The sequence below is a fragment of the Colobus angolensis genome, unplaced genomic scaffold, assembly GCF_000951035.1.
Source record: "Colobus angolensis palliatus isolate OR3802 unplaced genomic scaffold, Cang.pa_1.0 Scaffold14, whole genome shotgun sequence".
Taxonomy (NCBI): Eukaryota; Metazoa; Chordata; class Mammalia; order Primates; family Cercopithecidae; genus Colobus; species Colobus angolensis.
The window spans coordinates 1,279,601-1,307,178 of NW_012114488.1; the positions used below are offsets into that span (position 1 = coordinate 1,279,601).

The 27,578-nt window shown below is 42.7% G+C and overlaps 1 protein-coding gene across 5 annotated transcripts in view; it reads left to right on the forward strand.

The window, feature by feature from the left end:
* Nucleotides 1–27,578, forward strand: part of MTUS1 (microtubule associated tumor suppressor 1) — a 161,317-nt gene that overhangs the window by 122,277 nt on the left and 11,462 nt on the right. For all 5 annotated transcript variants that reach the window (XM_011934873.1, XM_011934875.1, XM_011934874.1 and 2 more), the window contains 2 exons: nucleotides 7,961–8,027; nucleotides 26,564–26,766. In XM_011934873.1, the coding sequence (XP_011790263.1) occupies nucleotides 7,961–8,027; nucleotides 26,564–26,766 (270 nt within the window). The remainder of the gene's footprint in view (nucleotides 1–7,960; nucleotides 8,028–26,563; nucleotides 26,767–27,578) is intronic.

The following is a 27,578-nucleotide window of genomic DNA, read 5'->3' on the forward strand; positions in this document are numbered from 1 at the left end:
GGTAATAGTATATGGTATTTTTGTTTCTCTTTCATTTGTAAGAAAGGAACTCAAGAGTGTGTTTATATAACCAAGTGAGCTAACTAGAAACTGTATACTATCAAATGTGGGGAACAATTAGTTTTTATATTTAGAAGTAAACCGATTATTTTACTATATCCAGCCTAATAGCTCCCATCCTCAACTATTTTCTCTCCTTTATCCACCTCATGATGTCAAGTCCTGTGAACTCTCATTCCACAGTGTTTCTCCCCTTTCTATGTCTTTGCGATCCCCACTCATGCCCTCCTTGCTCACACCCTGGATAGCTGTCCACTAGATTATGATGGCAAGTTTGTTTTTTTTGTTTTTGTTTTTTATTGGTATGGAGTCTCGCTCTTTGGCCCAGGCTGGAATGCAATGGCGTGATCTGGGCTCACTGCAACCTCTGCTTCCCGAGTTCGAGCGATTCTCCTTCCTCAGTCTCCTGAATAGCTGGGATTATAGGCACCCGCCACCATGCCCAGCTAGTTTTTGTATTTTTTTAGTAGAAACGGGGTTTCGCCATGTGGGCCAGGCTGGTCTTGAACTCCTGACCTCAGGTGATCCACTCACCTCGGCCTCCCAAAGTTCTGGGATTACAGGCGTGAGTCACCACGCCCAACCTGTGATAGCAACTTTTTAACCAATCATTAGGCTTGCACTGTTTCTCCCCTATAATCCATCCCAAGCACTGCTGACAGCTTCGTCTTACGAAAGCATCCCGTGCTGCTGATTAAATCTTCCAGTGGTTCTCCCTTATCTGTGTCTCATCTATCCAGTGTAGTAGCCACTAGCCATATGAGACTGAGCATTCGAAATGTAATCCGTTGAATTGAGATGTGTGGTAAGTGTAAAATACACTTGGATTCCAAAAACTTAGCATGAAAACAAAGGATGTAGACTATCTCATTAACAATTTTTATATTGAATATATTGAAATATTATTTTGTATTTATTTGAGTTAAATAAAATATTAAAATTAGCTTCATCTTTTTCAACTTTTTTCAGTGTGGCTACTAGGAAATTTATAATTACGTAACTCACATTGTTATTTTGTTTTGGGGAGACTCTGGTTTTTAACTGGGACTATAAGGCTTTTTATCATTTGGTAGCAACTGCCCCTTTTAATGTTATTCTCATGCCCAGATGCTGTAGCCGTACATAAAGAGATGGAGAAGAAGCAAGAAGGATTTATTGAATACTAGGTTGGTGCAAAAGTAATTGAGGTGTTGCCATCGTGCCAAAAGCCGCAATTACTTTTGCACCAACCTAATATTTACTAAGTGCCAGATACTCTTACTTACCTTATTTAAATCCTCACCAAAGACATGAGTTGGAATTTATAAATAAGAAAATTGAGAAATAGAGTTAAGTAATTTACCTGCTATCAGATAGCTAGCAAGAGGAGAACCAGGACATAAACCTAGGTCTAGGACGCTATCAACTAAAAATGTCCTATAAACTTCCTGTACTTCATCCTTTGTTCACATTTTGTTACTGGGCTGCTGTCCTTGCCCCCAATACCTGCATGTTCAGATCGGTTTTACAGCAGCATCACATCACCACTTGCATTTAATTTACATGGATCAGTATACAAACAACTAAAATAAGAAAAATGCAGGCCAGGCGCAGTGGCTCACGCCTATAATCCCAGCACTTTGGGAGGCCAAGGCAAGTGGATCACCTGAGGTCAGAAGTTCAAGACCAGCCTGACCAATAAGGTGAAACCCCATCTCTACTAAAACTACAAAAATTAGCTGTGCATGGTGGTATGTGCCTGTAGTCCCAGCTACTCAGGAGGCTGAGGTAGAAGAATCGCTTTACTTTGAGAAGTGGAGGTTGCAGTGAGCCCAGATTGCGCCACTGCGCTCCAGCCTGGGCGACAGAGCGAGATTCCATCTTAAAAAAAAAAAAAAAAAGGCAAATTAAATGAAGAACACAAGTCCACTTTGTATGCCCCCCACCCCCAATGAATGAAGAAGGCGCAGGAGTCAATTTGAGATGCAAGTCAGGAGTCTGCCCTTCCTTTAGGTGTCTTCTCAGTCCTTGAACACCTCTTGTGGCGTGAGCATTCTATACTCTCCACGATCTTAGTGTTTAAAGACACTTTTCCCTCATACAACCTGGCCTCGAAACACAAGCTGAGGCCTTTATCAGGTGCTCATTTAGAGAGAGAGTGGATCCAACACTAGAGGGAAAAAAATTCAACGGGTTGGATCTACAGAGATGCATTGTCCACAACATGGCAAGCTGCTAGTGACTTTCCCAGACACTCGTACTGTGTGTGAATTTCACCTTATACCTAAATTTAGGTCCTGAAACCCAAGGAATGGTGACTGCACTGAATATAGCTCCAGAACCTGGTTTTTTTTTTTTTTTTTTTTTTTTTAAGACAGTGGCTTGCTTTGTCACCCAGCTGGCTGGAGTGCCGTGGTGCAATCTCAGCTCACTGCAACCTCCACCACCCGGGTTCAAGCAATTCTCCTGACTCAGCCTCCTGAGTAGTTGGGATTACAGATGCCCACCCCCGTACCCGGATAATTTTTGTGGTTTTAGTAGAGATGAGGTTTCACCATGTTGGCCAGGCTGGTCTTAAACTCCTCACCTCAACTGATCCACCTGCCTCGGCCTCCCAAATGCCTGCTGGGATTACAGGCATGAGCCGCCATGCCCAGTCCAGAACCCACTCTTTAGTGAATGATTTCCTGGCCTTCTAGATCTGCGTTCTGTCCACCTCTGGATTCCGGGAGCATATATGCTTCTCTTTCATTCTCTGCATTATATTAGAGATACCGGTTTAATGCTTGTTTTTGCTTTTTAAGATAGGAAATTTACTGAGGGCAGGATCTACCTCTAGTTCTTTATTATGAAAGCATCCCAGCAGCTTTAATAAACAACACAGTGTGTAGCTGAGTGAACATGTGAACAGAGAGGATGGAATTCCAGATGCAGGATGAGCATAAAGTCTTATGTAAATGTTCTTTGTTCTCTTTATTTTGTAATCAGCAAATATTTACTGATTGTGTAACATGTACTGAGTACTATTATAAAACAGTTGGAGGCTAGGCATGGTGGCTCACACCTGTAATCCCAACACTTTGGGAGGCTGAGGTGGGCATATCACTTGAGGTCCGGAGTTCGAGACTAGCCTGGCCAACATGGTGAAACCCTGTCTCTACCAAGAAATATAAAAATTAGCCAGGCACCGTGTCACTTGCCTGTAGTCCCAGCTACTTGAGAGGCTGAGGCACAAGAATCGCTTAACCCAAGAGGTGGAGGTTGCAGTGACCGGAGATGGCGCCATTGCACTCCAGCCTGGGTGACAGAGTGAGACCCTGTCTCAAAAAAAAAAAAAAAATAGTTGGAGAACAAAAATCTTGGGCAAAGTTAAACAATTTTAAAAACTCTTTTAACCTTTTAGTTCCCATTCCCATTACAGAAGTATGTATACTGTGTTTATACACAGACACACACACACATATATAAAATACATATAGATACACATTGCATACATATATAATGTGTATGCATTTTGCATACATGATATACATTGTCTATGTATTTTTGTATATGTATAATATATAGGTATTTTGTGTGTGTGTATATATATTTTGTTATTGCTAATCTTTTCTAAATGGCATTAGAGCCTTAGATTATGGGTAAAAATGGTTGATTAAGAGAATCTTGCAACTATCATGCTTTTGTTGCAAGTCTACTTAATAACTCTAAGTTTCCCACTGTAGTAGCAGACATATTTCATTACATATCAGACATTCTGATGTCTCATGAATCGGAGAACTAATGTCACACTCTGTGTTCCTCAAAAGACACAATAACGTTACTTTAATTTTTTTTCTGATTCTTGGTTTATCCTTGCTTAGACAGTATTCTGCACAGACAGCCGAAGTGAACAACAGTAGTGATGGTAATAATTAAGCTTCTTCATGAAAGGGTCTGTTGGGTGGGTTTCTAGGTAAACTTGAACTGGTCACCCTCCCCAAACCTCTCATTCTTCAAAATGCCTCCAAATCTTTTTTTTTTTTTTTTTTTTTTGCAAGTGGAATTTTACCTAAAGTAGCACCTAAACGAAGTTGAATTTTGAATGACACTAGCAGTAAAGTTGTCTCGGAACAAAAAAACGTAGATGCATTGAGCAAATTCGTGGCGTGGGTGATGGGGAGGAGGTCAGATGCAGCACACGTCTGAGCCATCTGATGTGGCTTTTCTCTGCAAGATCCTGTGGGCTGTTGATGCTACCCAGTGGCTAGCAAAAATGCAAGCCCACCGATGGGACCACAGCCAGAGAATAAGTGCCTGTGTCCCAGGGACTCCTAATTCAATTATGGTGAATCCATTTTTTTTTTTCTTGGAACATTTCATATATTTAATGCATGAGCATAAAGGCATCTTTATATCCAGATTTCCACTTTTCTCTTTTTTTCACATTGTGTGAAATTCTACATGTTACAATACAAAGAGAATTGAATCAACCTGTTACCTGGATGGTTAACAGTTTATTCTCTAAGACAGAAACACTGATCTAGGAGCAGCTGAGTAAAAAGAAACAGTAAATCAATATCTAAGGGACATATAATGCATTTTATCATCTACAAGTAAAGGGTAAGTACATGTAAAGGCCAAGCTATCAGGGAGAGTCAGGCAGAAACTAACACGTAGTATGTGTCTGTTACAGTATGGGCACGGGGGTCAGCATTTCACCTATGGATTGTATATAAAGCCCTTCGTTTTCTTCATTCCTGCTTCCCATCCGATGAGGTCATCTGCCTTGATCAATGACCAAAAGAACTGAGTCTGGATGTTCTAGTTCTAGGTAGGCCCCGTGCTTCTTGAAGGCAGGGACCATGTCTTAAATTTCTTCTGTATTTTCACAGCATCTGCTATGAAAAATGCTAGATTAATTAGTTTGAAGTAATAAGTTACCAACCGATTTAGAAGGGTAAATGGTCTTTCTATTGATTTGGGGGAGGGCGATATTGTCTATGATATTTACCATTCCTAGAAGGTTTATATAATGAGTCAGTAAAGAAAGTCCTGCATTCTAGAGAAGGTGGTGTTGACAAGCATGTGGAGGTGAGATATGTGTGGTCCGTGTGACTTGCATAAGAGAGAGGCTGGGAGGCTAAAGGGGAGGCTGGATGCTTCAAGTGCACGGAACTATGGTGAAGTAGTTTTTTTATTTGTTTCGAATGCACTCAACGAGGCTTGTTGTGAGCAAGGGAGTTTATATATACAAAGAATATGGACTAATAATCTACCAGCCCTCTGAAAGGTGAAGGGATACTTCTGATAGACCAGGAATGGGCTAGGATCAGGACTAGTGTGGAGATAGCACTAAAAGAAAAAGCGCAGTGGATTCAAGACACATGACAAGGGAAGAACTGACTGACTTTTGCACAACCCATTTAGACAGAGAGTGAAAGATGACCTCAAGGTTTTCCTGTTGCTGTTACTGTGCCTGACAGAGGCTGGAAGATGTCAGTAGTTTCTGAGGCATTAAGGACAGGGCCGCGGAGTGCAGTGGAGTTGAAGTTTGGAGAAATGTCGACGTGCTTGGTGAAACTCACTTTCCCAAAACTCCCTTTAATAAGTAAAAAATCACCTGGTGTATTTTTGCAACAGAACATAATGTTTTCACAAAATTATTCTTTGAAATTATACTAACTGTAATTTTTAATTTTTTTCATCTTCCCATAGTTTCCATAAATTTGAAAAATGATTTAATTTTCTTGCCATCTCTTCCTTCTATTAGCAACTTGGCTAGTACTGAAAAGTGAATTTTAAGCAAGTTCACCAAATGAGTTTCAGGATTTCTTGTGGGGATTTAGTAAAGCTGTCTTGTTTTTCCTGTTACTTGAGTGGCAAAGCTTCCTGGTATTTACTTGAAGTAAATTACTAAACAAAATTAAGTCTTAAATTTCTGACATGAGGAGAAGTATATATGATACATACTTTTATGTTTTTCTTCCATTATTATACAGGCTGATTTTCCTCACTTAAATTTCTGCATTAGAAAACCAATTACTTGTTAATTTAAAAAACTCAGACTCATTGGTGGTTTCAGAACAACTTAATAACATATTTTAAAAAACCAAATATTTAGAATACCATTGAGGCCAGAAGGTACTCAGTGAAAAGTGTCTCTTAAATCCCAGTCCCTGCTGACCACGTTTCAGTGTTGGCATTTAGACTTGATGTCCTGAGCTGTTACTGAGAGGTGAGAACGAAGTAAAAGTTAAAAATATATGGGGTCTCCAACTCTGCAGTCAGCACTTCGGACTTATTTTGAAACACCGCTCTTTTCATAATGCCATTTAAAATTCTAAACGACAGCACGCCCCTTTCCTTTCTCTTCACCTAGTTCATAACCTCATTTAGTATACGCGTTTTGAAGAACAAGTTTCCCTTTTCTATTAGTAAGTGTGATCATTTAATGACCCCAATTAGAGAGGGGAGGAAAAAGGCTCACAAGTCTAAAAATAACTCCATTATCCATGCAGAGGGGGTCACTTTTTCTTTCCCCCGTTGCAGCTGATATTTAACTAAATGGCAATCGATCAGTCTAATGCCTGCCTCTCGTTTTTCATAAATGAAAGGCTGTGGCTTTAAGTAATCGCAGGCTGCCTGTGCCAAAGGCAGAAGCTGCAGTATCAGCTTCTGTGAGTGAGGAATCCGAGGCGCACGGTAACCTGCAGGACATGAAGTAAGACGCCCGAGGGCCAATGGCACGCCTCCTGCCAGAGCTTTGAATGTAGACAGACCCGACTGGTGGGTGGCGCGGCCACCTGTATGCTTCTTGGACAGTGCGAGGGGTGGGGGGACTCGGAGACAGAAGCTGGAAAATGGGCTGCCCGAGCAGCAAAATGTGCCTCTATTCTCCATGTGCAGCACCAAGGGTAATTAGTATTTGTTTATAGTGCTTTTCTGGAAGAATGTCAGGACTACTGCAGAGGCTGTCTGGAATTCGGGGAAAATGCTTGGAATGACAAGCAACTCTTGCCTGCAAAGGCCGGGTCTCATGATCTCTGCAACGCTGTGATCAGGATGCGGTGGGAGCTCCGTCTTGGGTGATCCTCGTGAGGGCATTTTTCAGTGAGCTTTGAAATTCTTCGTTTTTTTTTTTTAGTTACTCCCTGGTGCTAGGGAATCTACCTTTTAAGGAACTGTATGTAATTACTGTGTTTGTGTAAGTATGTGTGTATGTGTGATTGCCATGAGTTGCTGGTAACTTGGAAATGATTCTTTAGCTCAAGGTTGATAATTGCTTCTCTAATACTAAAAACAGCCATCTGGTTTTCTTTGGTTTGTTTCTCTAACATCGATTTAGAATTATCACTGATCCAAACTATCATAATCCTTAGAAAATGGGATGTAGCTGAAAAAAATTACTTTAATTTTGTCTTTAAAGGATTGTCTTTCTGCTGCAGCTTTCTAACAAACTTTTTATCTTTCTTTTAGAAGGATTGGCATTATAACGAAACTTTTTTATTTGCAACTATAGGACAAAGTGCGTATATGTGCCTGTGTTTAGAACATTAAATATTTATCTTAAACTGATTAGATGTTTATTGCCCTTGGAGGAGGAGAACGCATTACGTCTTAAGTACAGTATGCATTAGCCGAAAGGTTCTATGGATCAGCAGTGAAGCCCTGGCTCAAAGTAAATATTTCTAAATGGGCCATTCACTGCCTCAAACCAGAGTTTCACTGGGACCTGCAAAAATACAGATTTTTGAATTACGAATTTCCTTAACGACTAAGGGACGACTGTGTTTCTTTTCACAACACAAATTGTTAGTCTAAATGATTCATATCTTGGCTTCCCCATAGTGGGTCTCATTTTCCTAGTGATAACAACTGTGTACCTTACTGAAAGGGACCCTCTTGAAAACATGAGTAACTTGATGTGTGTTTTCCGCAGCGGGAGGAAGTGCTGAAACAACACAAAACCCTATCTCAAGAACTTGTTAACCTCCGGGGAGAACTAGGTAAGAGCTTTTCGTTGTTGTTGTTGTTGTTGTTAAATTTGATGGGACAAGGGGAACACTGGAAAATGTGGTTGTCCTGTCTGCATTGTGGCTGGAGTTGCATGCTGGGAGCTGTTGGCACTCCCTGTCTGGTATCTGGGCGAACACTTAACTATCGACATTTCTTTTGAATCTTGGCAGCTTGACCTTCAGTTCACAGAATTCCTGGCACTGATCTGACTAAGCCTAGCAGAACTTCTGATGAGCAAAACATTTCTCTTGCTGAAGAGAGGGACAGAATTATTTTTGTAATTGTGTGAATTCCTGTTAAATAATGTTGTCAATTTTTTTTTCTGAACCGCCTTTCATATGACAGTAGTGAAAGTTTCCCCTCTTGATAAACAGGAAATCCATTGTGCTTCCAAGGGTTAGTTTGTGAGTAGTGAGTATGAAATTGAAAGGATACTGTCCATTAGGGCAACCTGGCTGAAAAAGGTACATTCTATGTTAATCTTACCATTTGGAGGGGGCTGATGGTGAACCACCTCTCTGCTCCACGGGAAGCCCCATGTCTCAACATCTACCACCCACCCCTGCAGTTTCTAGGTTGCACTCTTATTTTAATTCCAGTCCTTCCTGGAAGTCCTTAGGGTTTATGGAACAGACAAGACACTGCCTTTGCTTTGCTTTGCTTTGCTTTTCTCTTTTCTCTTTTCTTTTTCTTTTTCTTTTTTTTTTTTTTTTGAGACGGAGTCTTACTTCGTCGCCAAACTGGAGTACAGTGGTACAATCTCGGCTCACTGCAACCTCTGGGTTCAAGCGATTCTTTTGCCTCAGCCTCCCGAGTAGCTGGGACTACAGGCGCACACCACCATGCCCAGCTCATTTTTGTATTTTTAGTAGAGATGGGGTTTCGCAGTGTTGGCCAGGATGGTCTCGATCTCTTGACCTCGGCCTCCCAAAGTACTGGGATTACAGGTGTGAGCCACCGCGCCCAGCCGACACTGCCTTTTCTGTGTCAACTCCTGTCTTGGAGTGAACTGACCGCTTTGGGGTTCCTCTTTCTGCCCTGGGCTCCTCAGCCTAGAGAATCAGCTTCCTGCTTCAGCTTCAGCCAGATCTCGAGCTGATCATTCTAGGACTGATTTCCTTGCCCTTTGCGGTTTTCTGTGTGTGTTACAGTCTCCACCAAAATATGCCCAGGTATGTTGTGTGAATAATGCAAGGTAACAACCTTAGAGAAGCAAATTGTGTTCACCCAACTCTAGGAGAAACTGCCCATTTTTCTTTTGGACAGGACCACACTGCCAACCTGATTTGCTGGATTTGAACACTTAATTCTCCCACCTTCACCAGAGCAAAAATCAAAGGGCAGTGAGTGTGGGGTCAGGACTTTCTCTGGGCTGGGTGTAGTAGCTGACACCTGTAATCCCAGCGCTTTGGGAGGCTGAGGTGGGAGGATCACTTGAGGCCAGTAGTTTGAGACTAGCTTGAGCAATATAGCAAGACCCTGACTCTACAAAAAATAATTTAAAAATCAGCCAGGCATGGTGGTGTGTGCCTGTTGTCCAGTTACTCAGGAGTCTGAGGTGGGAGGACTGCTTGAGCCCAGGACTTCGAGGCTGTAGTGAGCTGTCATTGTGCCACTGCACTCCAGCCTGGCCAACAGAGCAAGACTCTGTAAAAGACTTTTCTGCATTCCTGTTCCCTTTTCCCCTTCTAGTGGGAGGTGAGGCCAAATCCCTGACTAACCATCCAGATTCTTAATACCTAGCCAAGACATCAGTCCTGACTTTATTTTAGGCTGTGCAAATGAAGGCCTCTTTATGGAAAAGTAATTTTAAGACAGATGGAAACTTCAGAATCCCAAAGACTTGAGAGTTCTGGTGAAACAGTTCAAAGAAACCCCAGCTGAGAGACAGCCCAGCTCTCAGACTTTGCAGGCTTTCTGCCATGTTACTTGACAGTCACCCTTATGATTACCTAAATGACCAACCCAATTTGCTTTTGTCCATGCCTTAAATAATGTAATAAAGAGTTAGAAGATCAGGAAAGAGGCCTTTTTGTGTGTTTCAGAGTTCATTATAACCCAGTGGAAGTGGAGGTGAGCCTACCTAGAGGTTCACTTTTCAGCCTGTCTCCCAAGACAAGGCAGCAATGAGAATGGAACACTGTGCTCATTCACTCTGCTTGAATGAAGGATGCTGTTTTTACATTTTAGTAGACAGAACAATTAATCAACTGCAATTGGGGCCCAGGGATTCAGCACCTCCAGTGAGTCAGGTAGCCTGACAGGAAATAGCCGTAATGGCCTGTGCGCACTGTCACCTTTGTGTCCGTGATAAGGAGGCTGCCCTGGTGCGCTGCTTCTGCTGCCTCCAGAGTGTTGGTACAGTGGGTGGCCTGTCTAGATCCTCAGTCACCCAGTACTGGCCTCTTAGGGAATGCGTCATTGCTGCTGTTGCAGCAGGTATACGTCTGATGGTAGCCCTTCTCTGCTTGGAGAAGGGTTTTGGTTCTGTAAGTGGAGGGAAGCGAAAGCTGTAAACACTTGTGATGAAGCGGTCCAGGAAGAATACTCTCAAAGCTACCAGTGGGATTGTTAGTTTCAGTATGAGTTGAGACGGGTTTCCATAGCAAAGTTGGGAACCCAGTTTTAAATTTGAAGGCAGTCAAGTGGTTAGGCTCATGCTGTCACACTGTCCGGGGCCACATCTGTGGTAACTGAGGGACTTAGGGACTTAGGAGAAGTCGCTTTGTATCTCTTCCGTCCCAATTTCACCCTCGGTGAAAATGGCGGTGCCGATCGTCTGCCCCAAGGGTGGTTGTGAGGATTACATGAGGTAATGCATTGTGAAGCATCTAGCACCAAGTGTTAACTGCTAGTAAATAATAGGTATTAGGATGTATGCAGCTTGACAGCTGTGTAGTCATTAACCACAGGGGCCGTTTTGTGAGGGCATCATCTATGCCACAGAGAGGAATAGTCATTAGACTCGGTATTACCAGAAATCCCGAACGACAGGCTCTTCAGACTCAAGTGGAAATGAGACCTCATCAGAGTATTGTCCTGATCCAGTAGAGTCTGGGGTGTGGAGTCAAAGCCTAAGTGTTTGTCCACCCACTCCTGGCTGGGTGTCACCTAACTTCTTTGAGTGCGGTTGTTTCACTGGTGATATGAAATCAGTATATATTTCGCTGGGTTATTGTGGGGCTTGAATAAAATAGTAATGCATATAAAGCAATGGCGTAGTACCTGGCCCATCACAGCAACTCAAGAAAAGAGAGCTGCCACTATCGCCGTCATCAGAGCACCCACTTTTCCCCTCCAAAGTAATGGGGGTGGGGCGATGGGAGTTAATGTCACTCTCCCATTGGGTAATGTTTCTTCACCTTCTCTATGAAAGCTGAGACGAGGTACCCAAACTATTAAGAACTGCAAGGAAAGAGGACAACTGATAAACTCAGGAGCACTAAACCCAGGTAGAGTCTGTGCTTTCCACTTTCCGAATCTAGCAGCCTCCCACTGTCCCCGGCATCCGCTGACTTTCCCATTGTCCTCTCACTCTCACCATGCCAACACCCAAAGCAGCCTATGTGTTTCCACTGTCTCAGCCACCCTCCCCTCATGAAGCACTGGTACTTTGCTTCTGCAGAAATTCTTAAAAGTGTCCCCTTGGTCCAGTGATTCTTTGATACTCTAAGTTGATATCTTTACTGTCTCTTGTGTTTTCTTGTTAACTCCAGGTATAAAGTCCATAATTGTAGAGATTCTTTTCTGTTTCCTATGGAAAAATAATAGAATCTGCTTTCTGTTTTCCTGGGTAATTGATAAATATTTTTAGGCATTTGATGTTTTAAAATTCTTTTTTTTTTTTTTTAGAACAGTGTATGAAAATTAAAATTTTTAAGTGAAAAGAAAACAGCCCGTAGCTCCACTGCCCTGACGTAACTTTATTTGCATTTTCACTTTTCTTAGTTTATATGAATATATACAACTTCATACTATGATTTTCTAAATTAAGGTATAATTTTCATACAATGGAATGCTAATTATTCCATCACTTTTGACAGACATATACTCCTAAAACCTACATCCTTATCAAGCATAGACTGTTTCTGTCAATCCAGAAAATTGCCTCATGCCATTTCACAGTGGAACACCCCTCCCCCGAGAAGCAAACACTGATTTAACCTTTATCATCACAGGTTTTGTCTGAACTATATTCTGATTTAAATGGAAAGATACAGTATGCTGTTTTTTGTCTCTGGCTTCTTTCATAATACTTTTGAGATTTGTATATGTTAAATGCCTACTCTGATCCTTTTTTTTTTTTTTTTTTTTAAAGACAGGGTCTTGCTCTGTTGCCCAGGCTGGAGTGCAGTGGCACTGTGTCGGCTCACTGCATCCTCCATTTCCTGGATTCAGGCAGTTCTCCTGCCTCAGCCTCCTGAATAGCTGGGATTACAGGTGCACATCACCATGCTGGGCTAATTTTTGTATTTTTAGTAGAGACAGGGTTTCACCATAATTGGCCAGGCTGGTCTCGAATGCTTAATTCAAGTGATCCACCCGCCTCAGCCTCCCAAAGTGCTGGGGTTACAGATGTGAGCCATTGCACCTGGTCAAATGTCTGCTGTGATCTTTTTAACTGGACAGGTCAAGCACTTTTCCACATTGCCTCACGGTCTCCAATGTGATCACCTTTAATGGGCTGGGGGAAAGTCTATCAAGTGGGTGTCCCGTAAGTTCACTTACTCATTAAATAGTGTCATAGTATATAGCAAGGGTTTCTTTGCCAGCTGTTTTCTCATCCATTCCCATAGTTTCCACCACTACCTATACAAGAATGACCCAGATTTATTTTTCTGGTCCTCTCCTTCCCAAGCTGCAGATGCGTCTCAGTGAGGTGCTGCCCCCAGGTGAGCCAGTCCAGTATAATCAGACCTTCCTGATGACCCAGCCCCTTCCTTCCTGAGCGCCATGCAGCGTCTCCTCATTCACCCCGGTTCTTCAGCTTTGATGATGGTGATATGATTCACTTACCACCCAAGCTAACAACTGAAATCATACTCCTGTTCCTCCATCCTCCATGTGCATGTCAGTCTGTGTCCTGAATGCCACTTGCATCCATCCCTGCTCAGCATTCTGACTGCTGCCGCTTTAAGTCCCACAATTTCTCACCTGGAAGGTACTGCAACAGCTACCCCACAGGCCACCTTGCCTCCTGGCCTGTGATCTGCTCTCCACTTGCGGCCAGGATTAATTATACTTAGAGTAAAGCTGACATGTGTCTCTACTGGACATTTTGTGTTTTGAGTTTTTTTTTTTTTTGGAAGGAGTTTTTACCCTGTCACCCAGGATGGAATGCAATGGCTTCATCCTGGGTCACTGCAACGTCCACCTCCTGGATTCAAGTGATTGTCCTGCTCAGCCTCCCGAGTAGCTGGGATTACAGGTGTGCACCACCACTCCCAGCGAATTTTTGTGTTTTTAGTAGAGACGAAGTTTCCCCATGTTGGCCAGACTGGTCTCGAACTCTCCTGACCTCAGGTGGTCCACCTGCCTTGGCCTCCCAAAGTGTTGGGATTACAGGCTTGAGCCACCGCAGCCGGCTTCTACTGGACATTTTTAACAAACACAAAAGACTCCAGTTTGGCCTTGGGGGAAAAAATCCAGACATACTAAGCACACCATTGTGATTTGACTGATTGAAATCTTCCAGTCCAAATTCATGTCTAGGCACTCTTTCCCCTTTATTCACACCTCCTTTCCCCTCCCAGGCCCCAGCCGTGGGTTCATTAGCACCTCTTGTCCACATCTTTTGCACGGTATCCTCTCTGCCTGGAGTGCACTCTACTCTTTCCACTCCCCTCCCATCATGGACCCCTCAAGCTCCTTCTCATTTACTCAGTTTTTAAGTCTTAGCTAAAATATCTTCAGTTGAATTTCTCCCACATCTTTCAAGCTTAATTGTGCCTTCTAATGTGCCTTTCAAGGCACCTTGTACACATTTAAGATTTTGTTTCTTACAGTGATGTTTATAGACCTTTTCTTGCCATCTGGAATTAGGAACTCTTCAAGGGCGGGGCCAGTAGCTCATTTTTATAGCTCTCCCACCTTGTGCTTGGCGCTTACCAGGTGCTTAGACTTCAACGAATGAATGATTTTATTACCAATGATGGTAGCTAGGGAAAGGTAGTTTTCTTCGTAAAATATGCTAGTACTCAGTGTTTTTTTTAATGCACAAATGTTTCTCTATAAACTGTTTAAATAACATTTCTATGACAAACACATGCGGACACAAATTGGGGAACAACAGACACTGGGGCCTCCTTGAGGGTGGAGGGCGGGAGGAGGGAGAGGAGCAGAAAAAATAACTGTCGGGTACTGGGCTTAGTACCTGGGTGACGAAATAATCTGTGCAACAAACTCCTGTGACTCAAGTTCACCTGTATCACAAACCTGCACCTGTACCCCTCAACGTCAAGTAAAAGTTTAAATAAAGCAGTCAGAATAATTAAAAAATACAGTCCACATCTTGCAAAGAAAAAATTATTGTCCTGTAGGAATGCATGGTCATAAGGGAGAGGTATAATTCTCTTGGATGCATTGTAGATTATGTCCGACCATCCCACTTAATCAGAGCATTTTGAAAGTGTCAGCCTTTGAAATAGATTACAGCTAAATTTAAAACGGTCTATGTCTGCAGCAGACATTTTGCCTCTAGGATAAGCTTCTTTCTAGAGTCATGTTGAATAAAAACTGGTGCAATAGATGACCATGATTATGATCTTTTGGGTTCTTTTTGCTTTTTATTAATGTTACTCCTTGGAATCAGACTTTGCATCTAAATCAGGGGTGTCCAATCTTTTTGCTTCCCTGGGGCACATTGGAAGAAGAAGAATTGTCTAGTGCCACACATAAAATACACTAACACTAGCAATAGCTGATGACTAAAAGAAAAAAAATCACAAATCTCATCATGTTTTAAGAACGTTTACAAATTTGTGTTGAGCCGCATTCAAAGCTGTCTTGGGCCGCATGCAGGCTGTGAGTTGGACAAACTTGATCTAAATTAATGAAGAAAGAGTTATTTCATATTTCAAAATTATATTTGAGCTGTCGGAATTAACGGGTAACTCTCACCTTTTTATACATTAGTCCTGATTATTTCTATTTTGTGCAACAAGATTTTAATCCTTAATTCTGTAAAAATGCCTGGCCTTCCCATAATAGTATAAAAAGACCAGTTGATTTTTTATGCAGGAAAATTATGAGCTAGGTATAACAGCGTTGTGTATTTGGTGCCTACTCATCCCTAACAAACAATGTTCAGCTCTGTCTGTTCATCTGCATTGTATTTAAAAAAAAAAATAAATTGAGGCCCAGAGGTTAAGTAACTTCCCAGGGGAAGCTAGAAAGCACAGAGCTTGCCTCAGAACCCAAGATGGCTAGACCACCAATCTTCTGGTAGTCACCACAGGGAAAGTCTGATGAAATGATTTGAAAGATTGGAAAATTATATGAAATAAACACTACTTTGCATTGATAGCTGCTTTTGGAATAATTTTCTTCTAATCAAGAGTTTAAGAAATATTGTTAAAATATATCTTACTGAGGAAAGTAACTTGCAAAAAACAGTATATTGCCAAAAGCAGTATACACATTGTGTAATCAGCACTTACCCCGTGTCTGTGAACTTCGGACTGCCTCACACCATATGGAATGTGTTGATTCATTCACTGTTCCGTTTTTGTCTACAATTTTGGTTTAACAAGGCTATGTATTTAAAATAATTTTCAAACTCTTTACAGGTAAGTCACTTTTGAGTTGTAAAATTCCAGAAGTGATTTTTCTTGAAGTAGGCTTTAATGAAAAATCTATTAATATACTGAAAACCAACTGTACACCAAAACAGGGCTGTTTATCTCCCTGACTTATTCGAAGACTGAGTTGATAGCCACCTCAAACTTAGCTCATTCTCTTCCCATCCACATCTGCCCTCGATTTGGACTTTGGTTGGCTGTCTTCATAAGTAAAAGGCCATGTTTTCTCACCTGTGGATATGCAGTTTTACCGATGGTACCTGTGTTTGAAACCCACTGAGTGTTCCTCCTTGTCCTGTTACTTGTCCTCACTCCAGTCTCTCAACTTGTGATTTTCCTAATTTAATACCTTATTGTGTAGAATAGTGGTTCCCAAACTTTATTGTGTACGAAAACTGACCTGGTTGAAATGCAGATCCTCAGTTCTCATGCCCGTTGCTTCTGACTCCGTTGGCTGGGGATGAAGTCCAGGAATCTGCACATTTTTTTTTTTTTTTAATGCCAACATCTCCTATATCCATCATCCTACTATAACCCCGCTTTGGGCTTTAAGGAATAGTAATGGGTGCTTCACAGTTATAGAAGGAGAGGCAGCACTTCTAGAAAGATGTGTTGATGGGGAAAGTGATCCCTCTTCCTGACCTCTGGCCCTAGTGTCCTCAGGTTAACAGGAGACCAGTGTTTCTTCCCTATTAGCAATATCTGAGTACAGCCTTGGCTACCTACAAAGAAAAATAAAGCAGAACCTCTCCCTTAATGGAAATTGAGGAGGAGTCTGCACTTTTAATGATCATCCAGGTGGTTCTCATGTAGGTGCCCCAGGACTACCCTTTGACACTGCTCTAGCTGTCTAGAATATTGTTTCTTTTATGTAAAAAAAAAATGTATATGTATGTATATTTGATACATACATTTTTATATATATTTGATATATATATATATCAAATAAGCATAGTAAGGATAATATGAAGTAACTCCAACTGAATTGAGTACATTCTTACAAATAAGCTTTCAAATGTTACACATGCCAAGGGCTTATAGCAGCCTTTTTGCCCCTTGCACCCTAAAAAGTGATCCGTCAGGGAGGAGGAGAGGCAGAACAGTACCTGACTCGAAATCGACCTTTTTTTTTTTTTTTTTTTCCCACATTGAAACTCTTGATGGAAATAGGATTCCTTTAGAGTCTGCCTCACTTCTCTCAGGCCTGAATCTTAGAACAGATTGTCCGTTATTCAGCTGTGCTGTCGCCTCCAGCCCACTTTTATTCCTAAATGTTTTCATTTGTACATGGAGTGTTTGCTGTTGTGATTTAAAAAAAAAAAAAAAGAGCATCTGTTCTGCAGCACGTTGGCCAGTGAATGAGCTGAAAAACAGCAAGGCCTTTGCAGGCTTTTCTTCAAGGGTGGGAGGCGGAACATTGGCAGGGAGAGGCTCGAAGCTTAGGGGAGGCCCAGCTGGTACCTAGGCGCCACGATGGAGATGGAAGACAGGCTGGCTGAGTGGAATTCTCTTCCCACGTGAGAGTCACACTTTGTCAGCACTAACCAATAGAGCGAGAGAAAGGTCATTTTTTTTACCTGCCTATCTTGGAGTCTTTTCTGCAGTGCTCCCACAAGAGAAGCCCTACTACCCCGAGGCGTCCGTGGTACGTGTGAATTAACTTCTCTCTACTCCATCTCAGGCTAGGAAAAAGATCCCGTTTGGTGTTCTGTGTTTAGGCTCTCAAAGACGCTGGAGTTCTAGGGCTGGGCACGGTGGCTCAAGCCTGTAATCCCAGCACTTTGGGAGGCTGAGGTGAGGAGATCGCTTGAGGCCAGGAGTTTGAGAGCAGCCTTGCCAACATGGTGAAACCCCGTATCTAGTCAAAACACAACAACAACAAAAAAGAGGCTGGAGTTGTAGATCCAGCTGTGCCATTTCCATTCTTCTTTAGTAAGATGGGATGTATGGTAATGCCTATTTTATTCATTCAGAGCATTGTTACATTACATGAAACAAATATGAGAGCACCTTGTAAAGTGTGAACTGAGTTTTAAAGGTGAAGTGGCATTTATGGGAGGATTGATTTGATAGTGCAGGCCTTCTGTAAAAAGTAAGTTCCTAATAATTTATGATTTATGGAAGACTTTGAAATGAGCTCTTATTGATTCGTTGATTTAATGCCCAAGAGCAATCAGAAAGCCATTTGGAGATAATTTTGAAATTCAGAAAAAGAACCTTGTCGTCTACTTGTCTGCAAAATTTCATGGTCATTTGACAAAGTATCTTTAGAGAGGCAAACCCTGGCACTCTGTGAGTAGCGGAGTATTCCACAGGCTGGGAAGACTTTCTACGAAGCGTAATAGTAACTGTTTCACTTCACTCTCACCAATCTGTAGGGTTGGCCGAACAGGTAGTATTAGTTCCTACCTTCCATATCAGGACGCAGAGGCCCAGGAAACCGGACATGCCTATTTGTGGGATAGTCTAGGTCCCACCTTTTTCTTCTTCTTTCGGCCACTGCCTGTCCACAAAGCCTCTGATGTTTAAAAACAACTTCTTGGTTACCTGTTCAGTGATATTACTGCCTCCAGTTTCAAACCAGATGAGACCCTGGCTTAAGGGAGTCGCCAGCATAGTCACTTGCCATGGACGTGTGTGGTGATCGGATTTCCCCTCGTAGAATGTTATGACATTATCACACTCTGCAGTAGAAGGTAGTGTCCCCTCCTGGTTCTGGGGGTGGCGCACAGGAGAAGTGAGAGTTTAGCCTGAGAAGTGTATTGGGTATGTGCTGTTGAAGAAAGAAGTCAAGGAGCCCAGAACTGAGAGGAGGGAGGCCAGTTTCCCAGGCGGCCAAGAGAGAGCGAGGGGCCCGCTGCAGGCTGAGCTGGAGGCAGGCTGCTCTTCTTCATCCTAGCTGGTGCAGAGGTGGGGATTTCGAGGTGGGGTGGGGGAGAGTTGCCGCCCACAGCAGCCTGGCCAGAGCGTCCGGGAAAGGTGCATGTATGCAATTTGGGAATGGAATCGTCTCTTTTTCCTGTTTGTCTCTTCTTTCTATCATAATCTCTTATGTGGCACTATGAAAATTTGCCTGGCACTTTTCCTTTTATATTTTAGGTCTGATTTACATAAAACCTCCTCCAAATTAGGAAAATTCTATTGCACATAATGTCGAGAACAGTAATAGTGGAAGGTGAAGACTTGAAGTGAGTGTATACTCCACCGTAATACCTATGTATGTGCGTGCTTATGCATCAAATTTGAATACTAGGCCAGCAATGCTGCTTGTTAACTGTTATATTTCTGTTACGGAACCCCAAGCCTGTCTTCCAGGAATCTTCAAACACATTGGAATCAGTGGACTCTTGCAAGCCATAACAATTATACAATTTATCTGCAGAGTTACTCTGGTCAGGCACTGGGGTGAGTGCTTCACCTGTGCTATTTCATCCTATAGAGAAGGGACTAATACTATCTCCATTTTAAAAATGAAGAAATGTAGGCTTAGGCCAGGTACGGTGGCTCATGCTTGTAATCCCAGCACTTTGGGAGGCCGAAGCAGGCGGATCATTTGAGGTCAGCAATTCTAGAGCAGCCTAGCCAACATAGTGAAACCCTGTCTCTACTAAAAATATAAAAATTAGCCAGGTATGGTGGTGCATGCCTGTAATCCCAGCTATTCAAGGGGCTGAGGCAAGAGAATCCCTTAAACCCGGGAGGCGGAGGTTGCAGTGAGCTGAGATTGCGCCACTACACTCCAGCCTGGGTGATAGAGGAAGACTCTATCTCAAAAGAAAAAAAAAAATGTAGGCTTAGAAAGTTTAAGTAATTTGCTCGAGTGATGTAGCAGCTAAGTGATGTGACTGAGATTTGAACCCAAGTAATTTTGGCTCTATTCTACTAGGACATTTATTTATGTTCTTGAGCATTAAAATATTTTTGGTCGTCTCATAGTGAAGCGTGCTACTCAGATATAAAAACTAGGAAAGCGCTGTATCATTTCAAAAGAATATTAACAGTGTCGTGTCGGGCCATGGCTGTGTAATGCTTTTCTCTGTGAACAGTACATTTATCAATTAACAAAGGGAAATGAGTCTCTGTGAGATGGAAATAATAGAAGTCTGACCTTCCCCTCTGAGAAAAAGCCATGAAGACTAATTAAGTAATGGCTCCACTCCTGCTGTGCAGGGCTCAGTGCTGAAGGACCTGGGAGGACTCCAGCTCTGTTTTCCAGAGATTATGTTTGACTGTGGCGCTGGGCATTTTCCACATATCATCCTGATAATTATTTGAAAAGCAAAACTTAGCATTTCACTTGTTATGATTTTTTTTTTTTTCTTGCTCGGCTATCCCTGATTTAAACTGTCAGGGAGGGCCACTGGCCTAGAATTCTTCTCAGGTGGTTCATTACAGAGTGAAAATACTGACTTCGAATCTCAGTATGGCCTTATACTTTAGAGATGATTTTGTACATGAGTCTGCCTTCCTTTCCTTCTTCCCCTTTCCTCCCTCCCTCCCTTCCCCCCTTCTGCTTTCTTCCTTTCTCTTTTTCTTTTCTTTTTCCTTAAATCCTGAGAACTGTATTTCCTCTTTTAAGCTAGATTGCTGGAGATAGCTTTCATGTTTTACACATGTGTATACAAAAGTTGCCCAACAGTTCTCCTACAAGCAGTGGTTTGTTGGTGTTCTTAATCATATACATGCTTTAAAAAAAAAATCAACTAATGGAATGATTAAAACAACAGAGGCTGGGCGCAGTATCTCACACCTGTAATTCCAGCACTTTGGGAGGCTGAGGTGGGCGGATCACAAGGTCAGAGTGCGAGACCAGTCTGCCCAACATAGTGAAACCCTGTCTCTACTAAAAAATCAAAAAATTAGCCAAGTGTGGTGGCGGGCACCTGTAGTCCCAGCTACTCGGGAGGCTGAGGCAGGAGAATCGCGTGAACCCAGGAGGAGGAGGTTGCAGTGAGCCGAGATCGCACCACTGCACTCCAGCCCAGGCAACAGTGCAAGACTCCGTCTCAAAAAAAACAAAAAAAGGGACAAAAGGACTACTTTACCTTTGTGTTTGTGTAATACCTACTTTCAAACAGTCGCATGTATCACTGGGGGAAAGTTCCATGCTTGCTTGGTGCAAATTCAGAACCATTTAATGTTTGGTTTTGGCTTTGTTGGGCAGACGTCTGATTAACTGAAAGTGAGTGGAATTCTGGAGAATAAGCAAGAAGAGACTAGACTGCGGATAGGGGCGAGAGCACACACAGGTGGCACCATAAATCTCCCCTAAGCTGTAGTCAGTGCACAGGAAAGTCCACGGCCTCAAATCAGGGTTATGCACAACCCCCACCGCCACACACACACACATTATGTCACAGCTGTCGAGAAGCGCTCTGAGAACCTTTAACGTGCATCCTTTAAAAAGTTCTTCATGAGTTCTTTATGCCAAATAAATGTTTCCTTCGGAGCCCAGGCCAGGTTTTTCAAACTAAAGCCATTAGTGTGAGCGATGACTGCAGCCCAGCTGTTCCGCAGCAGCACACCGGGCCAGTAAACAGAGCAAAGGTCTATGCACAGCTGCAGGCTGATGTCACCGTCTGGGGCTGGGCCTGCTGCTTTGGACTGTTGCAATAACAGCAGTGAACCTCCCATTCCCCCATGTGACCCATTTTCTCTTTTTCTCCTTCCCGTTTCTTCCCATGTGTCCTCCCTTCACCTCACTTATGGTGGCCAACAGAACTTCAGAACTGCCTTTTTTTTTTTTTTTTTTTTTGGTAAACAAAAGAACAGCCCTGTCCCAGGGCTAATGGGAAAGGACTTTTCTGTATCCTATTTGGTTTTAAAGGCTGATGTGCCATAATTATGTATTCAGACCAACAGTATTTTTATTATAAACAGATGCGTTAAAATCAGCCAGGGTAGCCAGCTGTTAACGTCTGCTTCAAAGCTCTTCTAGCCCAGGGCCTGAAGGCAGTCTCTTGTTTATTGCTGAGTCCCTGAGTTCACTTCAATGTTTCTCTCCCGGATATGAGCTTCCAGATGGGTTCAGATCATGTTCTTACTTTTCATTTTCTAACTTTGGAAATATCTGAAATTTTAAGAGAAGCAAGTGAAAAGGCTGCATGAAACTAGAATTTCTCGGACTAGAAAGCTATTTGATGCCTTCACCAGTGGCTTGCGAAGTTGTAGGTTTTCATAGAAAGTTCTAGTATGAGATTCACATGAGGAGCCTTCAGAGTCGGAAGGTTACTTGGCAGAAGGTAATGCTGTGTTTACTCGTTTGACTAACATTGGACGTCTTGAGTCATTTTTTCTTCTGTGGTTACTAGTGTAATAGAAGGAAAAGTGAATATGAAGAGAATGTTCTCCAGCAGTCAAGACCATCACTATCTTTTACTGAATTCTTTTAAATGAAAAAAAGAAAAAAACTTCCAACAGTCAGGACCATCACCATCTTTTACTAAATTCTTTTAAAGGAAAAACAAAAAAAAATACTTCCAGCAATCAAGACTGTCACTGTCTTTTACTAAATTCTTTTAAAGGGAAAAAAAAACTTTTGATGTTCAGTCCTAAAGGCTTGAGTTCCATGCGATGGCTCCTGTAATCTGGCCTCCGTCTGTCTTTATGGGTTCTATCTTTTCTGCTTTGTGAGTTTCTTAGTCACCAAGGCTCATCATTCCGTCTCCCACCATTGCTCATGCTGGAATAGGATTTTCACCCTTGATGCCAGAATTTTACTTCTGTCACATGGCTCAATTTGAAAATCTACTGACCAAATCATAACCACAGTGATGGACTCATTAGGATGGCTGTTATATATATTTGAAAAACTAAAATAGGTTCTGGTGAAGATGTGGAGAAATTGGAACCCTTTTGTGTGGTACTGCTGATGGGAATGTAGAATGGTTCAACCACTATGGAAGAGAGTACTATAGTCCTTCAAATAATTAATAATAGAATCGCCATATGAGTCAGCAGTTCTTTCTGGGTATGTACACCAAAGAATTGAAAGCAGGGACTCAGGCATGTATTTGTCCCCTGGTGTTCATAGCAGCATTACTCACAATAGCCAAAGGTAGAGGCAACCCAAGTGTCCGTGGATGGTCAGTGGATGCACGGATGTCATCAGTACGTACAATGGAATATTATCATTATTATTATTATTTGACACAGAGTCTTGCTCTGTCGCCCAGGCCGGAGTGCAGTGGTGTCATCTTGGCTCACTGCAACCTCCACTTCTTGGGTTCCAGCAATTCTCCTGCCTCAGCCTCCCAAGTAGCTGGGACTATAGACGTGCACCATCATGCCGGGCTAATTTTTGTATTTTAGTAGAGATGGGGTTTCGCCATGTTGGCCAGGCTGGTCTCGAACTCCTGAACTCAAGCGATCTGCTTGCCTTGGCCTCCCAAAGTGCTGGGATTACAGGCGTGAGCCACTGCACCTGGCCAACAATGGAATACTATTGAGCCTTCAAAAGGAAGAAAATTGTGACACATCCCACAGCTTGGATGAGCCTTGAGGACATATGCTAAATGAAATAAACAGTCACAACAGGACAAGTACTATATGAGTCCAGGTATATGAGGTACTGAGTGGTCAGATTCATAGAGAAAGAAAGTAAAATGGTCGCTGCCAGGGCCTTGGGGAAGGGGAGGGGATGGGTTGTTACTGTTTAATTGGTATGGAATTTCAGGTTGGGGGGTAACGTTCTGGAGAATGGATCATGGCAAAGCTTACACAACAATGTAAGGGTATTTAATGCCACTGAATTATACACTTAAAAATAATTGTTAATTTGATGTCAACTTCACCACAGTTTTTTGTTTGTTTGTTTTTGTTTTTGAGATGACGTTTCTCCCTGTCGCCAGGCTGGAGTGCAGTGGCGTGATCTTGGCTCACTGGAACCTTTGCCTCCCAGGTTCAAGCGATTCTTTTGCCTCACCCTCCCAAGTAGCTGGGATTACAAGCATGCGTCACCATGCCCAGCTAATTTTTGTACTTTTAGTAGAGACGGGGTTTCACCATGTTGGCCTCCTTCTCGATTTTTTGACCTCATGATCTACTCGCCTTGACCTCCCAAAGTGCTGGGATTACAGCCGTGAGCCACTGTGCCCAGCCCTCATCACAGTTTTTATTTTTTGTTTTTATTTTAATTGTTTTAAAAATCTGACCAAACCTTTGGTCCACCCTGACTGGATGTAAACTGTCCTGAGTGCCACTCCCTGGGCCCTAAGGTCTGGCCTGGTCCCGCCACTTCTCTGTCTATGTCTCTTCCAGTAAAGGCCCCGTCATGCGCCACTCCAGCCCTGGCACAAGAGACAGCTTGGTGGGAAAGAAGGGACACAGGCTTTGGGTGCAGACAGAATCAGAATTCAGACTGCTCACCAAAACCCGTCCTCTCACACTTGCCAGCTCTGTGCCTGGGCAGATGATTTAGCCTCTCTGTGGGAGTTTCCTTTTTTATATGTTGCCCAAGGTCCTCTGTGAGGGTTAAACAAGATAAGGAGCCCCATTCTGTGCCAGGCACCGAGAAATAGTTTTTGTTTTGGGGATTTTTTTTTTTTAAATGTTCATTCTTTGCCCTTCAATAAACATTTGTGGATTTATTTAATTTTTAAGGGTTCTCTTTAGCAGACACTATTCCTGCCATTATTTCAATGTAGCCTCCTTTTCCTCTGAAAGAATACTGATTTGGGCCAAGTGACTTGGGTATTTCTACCACCGCATGGCAGGTTCCTGAGATAACAAGTCGACACCATTGTAGGAAATTTTCCTAAGAACCTGCCATTTTCACATTCCTTAGGTCAAATAATTATTGATCTAAATCGTCCTTTTCTCTGCCCTAAAATAATCTTCTTCCTTCAACAACTCCTGATATGTTATTCCTTTCCAAAAGAGAGGTGAGAGTTAATTTAACAGATTTGCCAGCAACCCTGTTGTATTAATCCACGGGCACTCTAGGGGTGTGGACAGCATGTGTACCCCTGACAATTACAGTAGCACCCTGTCTGCCTGTATTTACATCTCGATGACGGAAGGCTGGGAATGTCCAAAGTCAGACTTCCTAAGGAATTCACGATTTGCTAGGATTTATTGTAGTGTGTGTACATATATCTTTTGGTGTGTTCTGCCATGTATTATATTGTTAGTCATTCTATTTTTGGTAGTTGTAGGGAAGAGATAAGATGCTGTAATTTTCTAGTATGTTTATCAGATTACTTTGCCCTTTTAAAATATATTAACCGGGAGGCCAAGGCAGGCGGATCACGAGGTCAGGAGTTCGAGATGAGCCTGACCAGCATGGTGAAACCACATGTCTACTAAAAATACAAAAATTAGCCGGGCGTGGCGGCATGCACCTGTAATCCCAGGTACTCAGGAGGCTGAGGCAGGAGAATCACTTGAACCCAGGAGTCGGAGGTTGCAGTGAGCCAAGATCGTGCCATTGCACTCCAGCCTGGGTGTTAGAGCAAGACTCCATCTCTCTCTCTCTCTCTGTCTCTGTCTCTCCGTGTGTATGTGTGTGTGTGTGTGTGTGTGTCTCTCTCACTCATTCATATATATATAAAGTTTTTTTAACGTTTCATTTTATAATTTTTTTTTTTTTTGAGATAGGGTCTCACTCTGTTGCCTGACAGTTGTGCAGTCATGGCTCACTGCAGCCTCAACCTCCTGAGCTCAAGTGATCCTCCCACCTCAGCCTTCTCGGTAGCAGGGACTACAGGCTCACACCATCATGCCTGGATACTTTTTTTTTTTTTTAATTTTAAGAGATGGGGTGTCCCTGTGTTGTCCGGGCTGGTCATGAAATCCTGGGCGCAAATGATTCTCCTGCATAAGCTTCTTAAAATACTTGAATTATAGGCATAAACCACCATGCCTGGCCTATGTGGGTACTTTTAAGATGTTTTTATTTCCTAAGATATTTGTGCTCTGGTGATTTGTGTTTAATAGAGACTAATATTTCATTTTAATTAGTTTTGAAATAACAAATTATAATCAGCTCAAATTAAGCACAAGCTTAAGGTCCACTAGTTTGTTATCCCTGGTCTGTCTTGCTCTTGTATGAGCTTCTGCCACACTGGCTGGCTGGGAGACGGAGGAGTCGCTTGTCCTAAGAAATGTCTCGGCCTGGCCAAGGCTCTTTTCTTGACCACTGCATTGACTGGTCACCACATGAGAGGGGATCTTCCCTTGGAAACCTGGCTCTTCTGAAGTACTTCTCTTACTGCTTGGGAGTCACTTTTTTGAGTGTATGTGTGTTGGTTGGGTAGGGAGGGCGGTTTCCAGATGGAGTCTCAGTCTCTCACCCAGGCTGTAGTGCAGTGGCATGATCTTGGCTCACTACAACCTCTGCCTCCTGGGTTCAAGCAGTTCTGCATCACTCTCCCAAATAGCTGGGATTACAGGCACCTGCTACCATGCTGGCTAATTTTTGTATTTTTAAGAGGGACAGGGTTTCGCCATGTTGACCAGGCTGGTCTTGAACTCCTGACCTCAGGTGATTCCCCCACCTTGGCCTCCCAAAGTGCTGGGATTACAGGTGTGAGCCACCATGCCCTGCCCTCGTGTTCCTTTTTACAATGCAGTTCCATACTATTACGTTTGAACATATGGTCACCAGAGACCCGAGACATCGTGGGTTTATGCTTCAGGTGTCATCACAGCTATGTGTGACTGCAATGAATATAGGACGTTTCACAAATAAAATGACCTCTTCCCTCTTCTTTCTCATCTGTTTTCAGTCACTGCTTCATCCACCTGTGAGAAATTAGAAAAAGCCAGGAATGAGTTACAGACAGCGTATGAAGCATTTGTCCAGCAGCACCAGGCTGAAAAAACAGAACGAGAGAATCAGCTTAAGGAATTTTACACCAGGGAGTATGAAAAGCTTCGGGACACTTACATTGAAGAAGCAGAGAAGTACAAAATGCAACTGCAAGAGCAGGTCTGTGCTTTTGCAGCCAGAGCTTATCTGAGGCTTCTGCTGCTTCCTTGAATCCTGATTGCTATTCACATCCTTGATGAGCTTCTCTTTGTTTTTTAGTCTAAGAGGTATAAAAAGTATGTTGCTGTTGTTTATTTAAGACAGAGTCTCACTCTGTTGCCTAGGCTAGAGACTGGAGTACAGTGGCTTGATCTTGGCTCAGTGAACCCTCCGCGCCTCCTGGGTTCAAGTGATTCTCCTGCCTCAGCCTCCTGAGTAGCTGGGACTGTAGGCACCCACCACCATGCCCAGCTAATTTTTGTATTTTTAGTAGAGACAGGGTTTCACCGTGTTGGCCAGGCTGGTCCAACCTCAGATGATCCACCTGCCTCGGAAACAATGTCTTTTTAATTGAATAGTTTTCCTATGACCAAAGCAATGTATGTATGTTAAATGAAAGAAGGGAAGAAAAGGAGGAGGAAAAGATAAAATTGAAAAACAACCCTTTCTTTCTACCCAGAAATAATCCCTTATAAACATCCTGGTGTTGTGCTGCCAAACTATTGTTTTGCATTTTTTTTTTTTTCGTGGCATTTGTTTAAATACCCTATTTTTTTTTCACTGAATAGAATATCAAACCTTTCTAATTTCATAGCTCCCTTTTTAACTCAGTTTTTCATTTAGTAATTATCTGCAGAGTGCCTACTCCAGGCCAGGTACGTGCTAGGGCCTGAGTGGTCAAATGACAGGCGCAGAGCATGTGGCCCTGTCACTGTAAAACATATCCTCATTCCTGGTCATTCCTTGTGGCTGATGCAGCCATTTCCATCCAT